At 41.7% G+C, this 9,884-nt stretch overlaps 1 protein-coding gene across 1 annotated transcript; it reads left to right on the forward strand.

Moving 5' to 3' along the window:
• The first annotated feature begins 2,262 nt into the window (after positions 1–2,262).
• Positions 2,263–8,965, forward strand: RSL24D1 (ribosomal L24 domain containing 1). The gene is made up of 6 exons (XM_083871267.1): positions 2,263–2,378; positions 4,365–4,478; positions 6,047–6,119; positions 6,853–6,916; positions 7,379–7,464; positions 8,550–8,965. Exons 1-6 carry the CDS (start codon positions 2,298–2,300, stop codon positions 8,621–8,623), a joined length of 492 nt encoding a protein of 163 aa, XP_083727393.1. The 5' UTR covers positions 2,263–2,297; the 3' UTR covers positions 8,624–8,965.
• The last annotated feature ends 919 nt before the right edge of the window (positions 8,966–9,884 follow it).

Here is a 9,884-nt window from a genome sequence, read left to right on the forward strand (position 1 = left end):
CAGAGACGACAATGGAGACACCAGTTCTGTGTTCCTGAGACATTCACAATGTTGCTCATCTGAGCATGTTACATGTTCAGAGCAAAGGGAATCAAAAAATACATTTTGTCAACTTTATTGCTTCTACAGAGGTAAGGAGCCCAATTTTTCAGAGTAACTGCTTCCAGCAAGAGCAGTGTCTATTACCAGGTAGGTTATCATGTGCTGGAGGACATTGCTGCTATTCAGGGGTTCCTTGACAGGCAAGAGAATGAGCTGAACTAAACCTCATTAAGTTCAAAAAGGGCAAGTGTCAAGTGTCACTGGGTATTCCACCTGGGCTGCTGTAACCCTATGCAGTAATGCTAGCTGAAAAAAACATTTTTAAGATTAAATAATAGGAAAAGATTGTCACCATACAAATGGTAAGAAATTGGAACAGGAGCTCAGGAAGTTTATGGAATCTCCATCTTTGAAGACACTAAAAACTAAACTGGATGTGGCCTTGAGCCACATTTGTTGTTTTGAGCAGGGCTTTGCTCTAGATGACCTCCAGAAGTGTCTTCCACCCAACATGATCATATGTGTCTGAACCTGACCCTACAAGTGCATTTGCCTGACAGTTGTTTATTCTTTCAAATGACTGTATGACAATTCTTTTACTTTTATTAGGAAACTTGTACAAGTATGTAAATACTTGCAGATCAGAGCTTTGCTATGAGTTTAAGATAGTGAGTTGAGATGTTTGGTGAAACAATTCATGCTGTAACAATCTGTGTCATAAACAAATGAGTCACTTGGTTTGCTGCAAAATCTTCCAGTGAGGCTGTTTGTCAGCTGGATATACCTAATTCTTCTGTCTGTAAATAACTATTAATGGAGTTAATATATATATTATTATATATATATATAATATATATATATTTTATAATTAAGCTGGATTCTGTCACCTTCAACCTTCAATCTATATTGCCTTTTAGTCAGGAACAAGCACTTCAAATTTACAGCATAATGGCTTATAGAGATTAGTGCTTTGATGTGAAAAAAAGAGCCGGGGGTGAAAATCTAATGGTAAATGCTTGTATTATCACTGTGCATTCACATCCTGTCTGTCTGCTGGACGTATTGGTGACAGTCTGTAATTCAAAGTGTTTAAACTGTAGAAGCCACCAAAGAATTCACAACAGGAAAAAGCTGTCCTGTGCCAGGAAAAGTGAAGTAAATAGAGCCTGTGAGGAAAAAAAATTGCCTAGGCAGGAAACTCAAAGTAATCAAACTGAAAAAGGAGAACAGCTCTGGACCTAAGCAAGCTTGTTTACTATTTGGTTTTGCCTCTAGCTGTAAACTTGTCTTTATAGCTTCCCTCATGAAATTGGATTGCGTTTACAGTTTCCTCTTATCAGCCGGGCTGCCATCCTCTGTCACCAGCACGGAGCCCTCGCTCTGCCTGCAGTGTGAGTCATTAACATCCTGTCCAGCCCTGTGCTCCAGCCCTGCTCTCCTGCAGTCAGTGTGGCTGAGGTCTGGTTTTCAGAAAGATGGGAGACAGCCTCTGTGCTGATAAGGTGACTCCACTGTGCTAAAGCAATTTTTCTTTCTCCCTCTGATATTCCTTAATACAGCACCAAGCTGACTGCCTTTCTTTTGTTATACTAGAAACCAGAAAGCAAAACCTGCTTTAGAGGCACATACAATTCAACACATGGATTTTTCACCAGATACTCGGGTAGTTAATTCTTTTAAATGGAAAGGCAGGAACTGTGGTGGTAAAGACTTATGGGGTAAGGAGGATTTCAGACTCTGAGCTGGGACAGCATCCTACAAGTGAAGAATAGAGAGAAGACCTCCAATTCCTAACAGTTTGGAAGGTACAGGGCCTAAGATTTAGGTCCTTTCACAATAAACAGGTAACTCTAGGAGAGGGAACAGAGGGAGTAATAGGTACCTATATGCTGTGCAGAACCACTGGCTTTAGACACGACTTCAAATTGTGCTTAGATTTTGGATTTTACAGGTACCAAAACAGCACAGAAACTGTTGCCTGAATTTTACAGTAAATCAACTGTACAATTAAAAATCTATGTCTAACTCCCTTTCTTTTCCTTGGGTTACTCTGTCTATCCTTATGTGAGCACGGATTCGTTAATTTCTCGCCCCTGGAACACAGTTTTTCCTTTATAACCAGCAGCCAGGGCCTCGGGGCGGTGCGGGCCCGGCCGGGGCCGGCAGGGGGCGCGGTGGCGCTCCGGGAGCCGGGCCCGCCCCGCGCCGCCGCCTCCGGTCAGCTGGGCCGCGCTTCCGCCCGCGCCGCCGCCGCCATGCGCATCGAGAAGTGCTACTTCTGCTCGGGGCCCATCTACCCTGGCCACGGCGTCATGTTCGTGCGCAACGACTGCAAGGTACCGCCCGACCGCCACCGCTCTCCCCGCAGTGCTCACGGCCGCTCCCTGTGCCGGCCCGGCCTGTGCCGGCGGGCCCCAGAGGGGTTCGGTGTCACCGGCCCGGCCTGTGCCGCGGGCCCCAGAGGGGTTCGGTGTCACCGGCCCGGCCTGTGCCGGCGGGCCCCAGAGGGGTTCGGTGTCACCGGCCCGGCCTGTGCCGCGGGCCCCAGAGGGGTTCGGTGTCACCGGCCCGGCCTGTGCCGGCGGGCCCCAGGGGGGCTCGGTGTCACCGGCCCGGCCTGTGCCGGCGGGCCCCAGAGGGGTTCGGTGTCACCGGCCCGGCCTGTGCCGCGGGCCCCAGGGGGGTTCGGTGCCCTTGGCCGCGCCTCACGCCGGGCTGACAGCCGGAGCCCCTGTCCCGGGCCGGGGCTGGTGTTGGTGTCGGCACCGGGCCCTGCCGGACCCGCACGCTCCGCCCGGGTGATGAGCGCAGCCGGTCAGAGCGCCGTGCTGAGAACACCGAGGTTGTGGGTTCGAGTCCTGTACGGGCCATTTGCTTAAGAGCTGGAGTCAGTAATCCTCTTTGTCCGCGGGTCCGTTCCAACTCTGACTATTCTGTGAATCTACGGAATTCATGTCTTACTGATATTTAAATATAAGGACCTGGAGCCATGCAGTAATCTGGCAGCTGCTGTGGCCGCCGGCGAGAGTGGGGGCTGAATTGTCTGTTTCCATTTTTTAGTAAGAAATAATACACTTCGCACAGCAACACAGGATCCTCACCCTTTGATTCTCAGCCTGTGGCTTCAGGTGGCAGCAGTTGGGGGCTGTTGGGCGGCGGGCAGGGCGGGTCTCGGGCTCGGGGCGGGGCCGCGATGCTCCACCCGCCGTGACCCCCCGGCCGGGGCTGTCGGGGCCCTGCTCCGGCCTGGCAGCTCTGTGCACACAGTGTTGTGTATCGTGTCCCGGCCTCTGCCGCGCTCCGCATCGTTGCTGCGGGGCGTGGGGGCCCCCAGCGGGAAGCGAAGCCTGCTCACATCGCTTCCCTCCCTTGTCCTGGCGCAGATGTCAGAACGGATCGGGGAGTCCCGGGGCCCGGGTGGGCTGGGCGCTGACACGGGGGCGCGCTCACTGCGCCCACCGGGGGCGGGCTGGTAAAGATCACTTGGGAACAGAGTCTGGGGAAAGGCAAATACAACCGCAGGTGTGCCTGAGTTGAGGTGCAAACCTGCTAGAAGAGTGTTAAAAAAAAAAACAACTTTTCGAAGATGATTACCTTAATTAAAAGTTTCATATTTTCTATTAATTTTTTTAGAATTGACTATTAGATGGGAAGGAGGATATGGCTGCAGAAAAAGAAGGTTTTCAAAACCTCACGAATAACGTTTAATTCTGACTGTTTTTAGGTGAAGAGTCCAGTGTTCTGTAGAATATCTAGAAAAACAGGGAAAAAAAGAAAAAGCCCAATTAAAACCTTTTGTCATATGCTTTAACAGCTTTCAGTAAATTCAGTCCAGGACTTAACTAATGTCTTTGGGTTTAAGGCTGCATCATAGAAAACAGACATTTTTGTGTGTGTTGCATTCAGTATGAGAAGTGTGAGGATTTTTTGTTGTTCTCAGGATGGTAGTGTATCTAAAAAGTGCTGGCAGCTGTAGAAAATTGTTTATTCATACTACAGGTTTGGCTTTATGGTTATTTTTGCAGCTGATAATTCTCAAAACTCAGGTGTGTTTTCTGTATAATCAGCTTAATTATAAGTACTTGTGCTTAAGCCTGGCAGCTGTGAAAATTACTCTATAATGAAAAAACAGTATTAATGCTTGAAATTATTTTTGTTAATAGCTCTATTTTCTATAAAAATATTGGCATTTGGAAGCCGAGTATAATTTCTAATGAGCAGTATTGTTAGAGTAACCTCAGTGTTTGATTTCACACTTCCAGTGGGGCATGAATAATGTGATTTCACTAAGATTTTTCTTCTTTTTCATCCCCTTCTTTAAGATATTTAGATTCTGCAAATCAAAATGCCACAGAAACTTTAAAAAGAAGCGGAACCCCAGAAAGATGAGATGGACTAAAGCTTTCCGTAAGGCAGCCGGCAAGGAGCTGACAGTGGTAAGAGCCTGAAGAGGTTCACACATTACATTAACACTCTGAAATGGCTCCTCCTGTGGCACACAGGCTGGGCTGGGTGCCTTAAAGCATTGTCATTTAGTGAAATGAACTGGGGAGAAAAAGTGTTATGGAAGAGAATGTGAGAGTTTCTTGAGAATGAGCTGTTCATTCCGCTTGATTAAAACCTGGATCTTCCCCCTTCAGGGTGGAAATCACTGTGTCCGGTGTCTGTGCTGGTAACACGTGGGGGCTCCCAAGTCCAAGGCATTTTTTCCCACCAATAAATCCTCTGCTCTCTGTACATATACAATTGGTATTTCTGCACAAACAATCTTGAGTTACCAGGTACCTCAGGAATCCTCTCTATGTAGACCCCTAAAATATTTATCTATGAAGTCTCTTTAAAGCTTGCAGTGTGTAGGAAAAGTCTTTGCATGGATAGGAATGTTTGAAAAACAGCATGAGACCTCAAGTGCAATTTCAAAACAAAGTTGCTTCAATGCTAAAAGTATTAAACATTCACATTTGGTGGGACAGTCCTTAAATAATTTAAGAATTACTGTGACTTAATTATCTGTTTTTTTACAGAACATTAAAAATTTAGTAAGCATTTTGACACAGTGATTTCCTGCCTTCTGTGGATCTTTCAAGGGGAAGAATGTGGTTTTATTTTTTAATGTGACTCTGAAAAGCCATGATTAATTAGTGTCTTCAGTAATTGTGTTTCTTGCTTTTGAGTTGTTTCTGGCTTTGTTGAATTATCTTTTTGAAAATAAGTGAATTTAAAATTACTTAATATATGTCTAAATAGGTGACAATATGTTCCAGTTTTGAGATACATAATGTATTTTAAGAATAAAGCCAATACATGAAGTTAGTACTGTGTAACTCAGCTTTACCTCAACAAAACACAACCTTTGGGCAGGGAGAAGTCCTCAGATAAAACTGATATAAAGCTAAATGTGCCTGGCAAAAAAATAAAAAAAACCAGGAAACTGTTTTTTTGTCTTCAGCCCATGGGGATGAGGGGACATGGCTGGGGGATGGCAGCTGTCCCAAATGCCAGAGTTATCAATTGAAATATTCCACAATTTCAATTTAGAAATACTGTTTCAGTGTTTTTAAAATGAAACAGTGTTTGGGGTTTTTTTTAGAGCATTTCAAGATTACAAGCTGTTGAGTAGAACTAATTTATTCTGCAATAAAGGCTTTCGAATCTACAGGTTTTCAATTTCTCCTTCCACCTGTCTAATCTACTCTGTATTTCCTATTCCACACAGGTTTTCTCTCTTGCTTTTGTCTTGCTAAATAGAAAATAGCTGAGGGAGCTGTTGTGGTAAATAGTTCTCTTCAGACAAATCACCGTGGCTCCTGACACTTTGAGGTCAAACACTCAACTCAATTTCCTTCTCATATTTATCTCTAATGATTGTTCAAGTCTAGGAACTGAGCTTCTGAAAGGGGGGAAAAATCCCATAAAATATTCAGTTATATGAGTGCTACAGTAAGAATGTATTGATCTAAATAAGCTTCTGCATATAGTCAACATTTACTTTTTCTTGATACAGGATAATTCATTTGAATTTGAAAAACGTAGGAACGAACCAGTGAAATACCAGAGAGAGTTGTGGAACAAGACTGGTGAGTCATTGGAGGAAAAAACCAAAAGATGGATTTTTTATAGTTAATCATGAATATGTTTTCAAAAGATTTCTTAGAGTATTGATGGCTTGTAGTGATTGTGTTTGAAATTACTGAAATCATGACCAAATTTTTAGCATGTGGAGGAGGTTTGAGTTGTAAACAGGTGTGGGGTTTCACTTGATGTTTTTTTTTCAGAAACTGGTTTGAAAAGGAGGACCAGAAGTCTTTTATTTTGAATTATTGTCTTCAAAACCCCTTAGTGGTTTTACAGTTTTTTAAGAGGCTTCCAATGTAAGCCTTTTACACTGATGCAGTTGTTTCTGTGTTTGTGCTCAGTCCACTTCAGTTTGTTTCATAGAATCAACTGCCATAAAATAGGAGAATAATATGCTTATATTCATGTGAATGAATGCCACAAAGGAGAAGCTGGTAACTTGCATCTTTTTTCAAGTAAGAGTCTTTTGCAGTTATGGTTAACCATAGAAATTAGGTGTAGGCACAAAAGTGGAAGAATAAATAAGTTGTAAAATACAAGTAATCAGAGTTGCTGCACATAACATTCACTTATCCTGCTCTTTGGAGAAGGAATAGTTTCCTTTATATAGTGTAAGAGCTGCCTCCGGTATTTGGGTATTATGGGAGAATTGGTAAGAGCTGCCTTACAGAAATAGCATGGATTTTCTGCTGCAGGGATTTAACCACATTTAAACCAACTTCTGCTTTATTTCAGTGGATGCAATGAAGAGAGTCGAGGAAATAAAGCAAAAGCGTCAAGCCAGATTTATTATGAACAGGTGAGAATTATTTGTGTGATGGGAACCCCTTGTGTGTGTGTGTTAGCCAACCTTTCCAGAAATGGATGATCCAGTTTAAAAGAGTAATTTGCTTTGTATATACACAGTCATCCAAGGGATTGGGTAGGATACACTGGGTGGGTTCTACCGTGTGTTATTGGCTGTCCAAGGAAAAGTAGCTTTTGGACACTCAAGGATAGCAGTTGTATTGTAGTACTTGTTTGTATACAGAGTCTTAAATTTAACAAAATTCTGATAGGAGTTGAAACACTGCTGCATTTTTTTGTGGTTTTATATCCAGTATTTTCTTGAATTGGTTTTCAAATACTTTTTACCTGTATTTCCTCATAATAATAGTTATTTAAAGCCTGGACAGATCTTTAGCAAGAGATATCATGCATTAAAATGAAAGCAGACATCTCCTCTTTGAAGGTAATTAAATCTAATTTTCCTCTTTCTCAGATTAAAGAAGAGCAAAGAGTTGCAGAAGGCAGAAGACATCAAAGAAGTCAAACAGAATATCCACCTTCTTCGTGCTCCCCATGCAGGTAAGAACTTGATCCACTGGTTTGCCTACACAGTTTTAGGATGAATGACTTATTCTACAGATCAATAATCCTGTACATTTGTCTTACAATTAATTTGTCTGTTGAATATGGAGAATAGTTCTTGCCACTAAATGTAGAGCAGTGTCTGTGTTCTGAATCAAATATACCTTTTTTATTTATCTAGTCCTGCATTCATCCTTTCTATTCCTTATTTTGAGCGTTTTAAATTGCACTTAATACCCGGTGCTCCACGAACTGCATGTTTGTTATTCAGTACATTTATCCAAGTCTTCCACTTGAACTGGTTAGTTGAACTCAACAGACTCTACCACTGAATTATATAAAATACAGTAGTTCAACTTTGCTGCTTGAATTTGTCAATCAGTTGTGTAGAACTTGCATAAAAATACTGTTCCTTCAGTAAAGCCACATTTTAAATAAATTATTTACTTTTAAAAATACACTTAACAAAGCAGAGTAAAGAAGACAAGTTAAAAACATTTCCATTAGCTGTTGTTTTATAAAAAAATTACCAGTAATTTTGTTTCTTCATTATTAGATATTAATTAGAAGTCTGTTCTATGGTTTTTCTTAGATTTTGTCAGGATATATTTAAACTTTGGTTTCATCTGTTCCCCCCTTTCTTTGTTTTTCTTCTTGGTCACCTTATTGAGAGTTAACATTCTTGCTGTCCAACACAGCATTCAGGAGGGCTTAAATCTTCATTTAAAAACTGATGTGAGAAGGCCATTGGTTTGTAATAAATAATGAATCTTTGTAATCCTTTGCAAGGTTCTGCCAGGTATTGGCAGCTGTATCAGCTCCTCATAGCAGCTGAAAACAGGTTTGACTGCATTTTAGATTTTGCATAAAAACAGCATCAGCTTTTCTGCTAAAACAGAACAGTTTTAGGAGGTGATGGAAGTTAGCAGTAAATACCTTTGAGCTTGATGGATTTGCTCGTAAACAACTCTTCAAGCAATATATTTAGGCAGTTTCACCTGGAATAGACACGTATATTGTTCAAAGAAAAACAGTTCTTTGAGTTTAGAGAAACATGTTGAATTTGATTTGTTTTTTTGAAGGTACACCAAAACAGCTGGAGGACAAAATGGTGCAGAAGCTACAAGAGGATGTGCCTATGGAAGAAGACTCTTAAAGTGCTTTTATTTGCTATTTATATCTCTTCAGCAGTTAACAGTTCCTTACTGCCTCACCTGACATCATTCAGAAATGTGCTTACAGTTGAAGAAAAGTACATTTTAGTGAATAGTGGTTATTTACAATTTGAATTATTTTTTTATTGAAAAAGAATAGGATGGATACTACTTTGGGCAGTAGTTAAAATTCTGCAATTTGAGAAAATCTTGTCAGCAGGATGGAGAATGAGGCATTATTGTTTGAGATACCATGTGCTCCTTGGAAAGTTACGTATTTTCTAGATAACTTTTCCACGTTCATGCAAATAATTAAATAATAAAAGATGCTGGCCCTGAGCTTTTCTTACTTGTTCTGTTGTTCTTTCATAAAGGTGAAAGCAGGTAAAAATCTACTTCAATGATTACAATGTGGTTATATTAATTTTCATCAGTCCAGTGTGGTCCAGACTTATTTTCTTTCTTGTGTTGGGGAAATTTTTTCAATTTGAAGAATATAGCGTTTGTTTAATCTCCTTTATAAGTCAGCCAGGATTCCACTGCAGTTGACACCTGGCAAGACTAATGTATCAACAGCAGGACTTAGGTTGGAAAATAGTAATGGTGATCTTACCTAGTCTGGAGTTGGCCCTGCCATCATCCCTCACTCATCAAAATTCAAATCTAATGTCTAATCAGGCAGATGGACAGATGCAGACAAGGGCTGTGGAAGTCAATCCTGAGTTATCCCTCTGCCAGATGTGCCATTTCTCTGGGAAGCAGGGACTTGCAGCCAGCTGTGTAGACCTTGTAACGTGTAGGAGGTAGTTGAGCTTAAAAAATTTGTCATGAGTAACATGCTTGCAGCACCTGGTTAGAGGGTGCCCTGGTGATTTCTTTTTTTTAAATTTATTGCTGTCATGTCCTTTTCTCTTGTCTGTCAACTGGAGCAAAAGGTGAGGGGGAAGAGCTGCAACTGATGGGCTGGTGATCATTCTGAACATCTCTGCATAACCCACTGCATGCAGAGACCTTCATGGGGAGCTGCTGAGCTGCAGAGGAGTGGTGGTTTTCTTTTGGGAGGCTGGCTGTCCAGCCACATTTCTAATAGAAACTGTAATTATTCAAGACATTTTGGTGAAGATGTACTTTCTTTGTTTGCTTAAGATGAAAATTTCTTTAGATTTTGCGTTTTGTTTACAAGACTTAGAGAATGTCCAATTGAGCAGTATCCTGGTGGTCATGGATAAATACTGCCAAATATGAGGAAGGAAATACATTCCT

The sequence above is a fragment of the Zosterops lateralis genome (assembly GCF_965231275.1).
Source record: "Zosterops lateralis genome assembly, chromosome: 13".
NCBI classification, from domain to species: Eukaryota; Metazoa; Chordata; class Aves; order Passeriformes; family Zosteropidae; genus Zosterops; species Zosterops lateralis.

Excerpts from the sequence above, each read along its gene's own strand:
- RSL24D1 (XM_083871267.1), top strand. The coding sequence starts at position 2,298 with ATGCGCATCGAGAAGTGCTACTTCTGCTCGGGGCCCATCTACCCTGGC. Across the intron at positions 4,479-6,046 it reads CCGGCAAGGAGCTGACAGTG|GATAATTCATTTGAATTTGA; the intron begins GTAAGAGCCTGA and ends TTCTTGATACAG. Across the intron at positions 7,465-8,549 it reads TCTTCGTGCTCCCCATGCAG|GTACACCAAAACAGCTGGAG; the intron begins GTAAGAACTTGA and ends GTTTTTTTGAAG.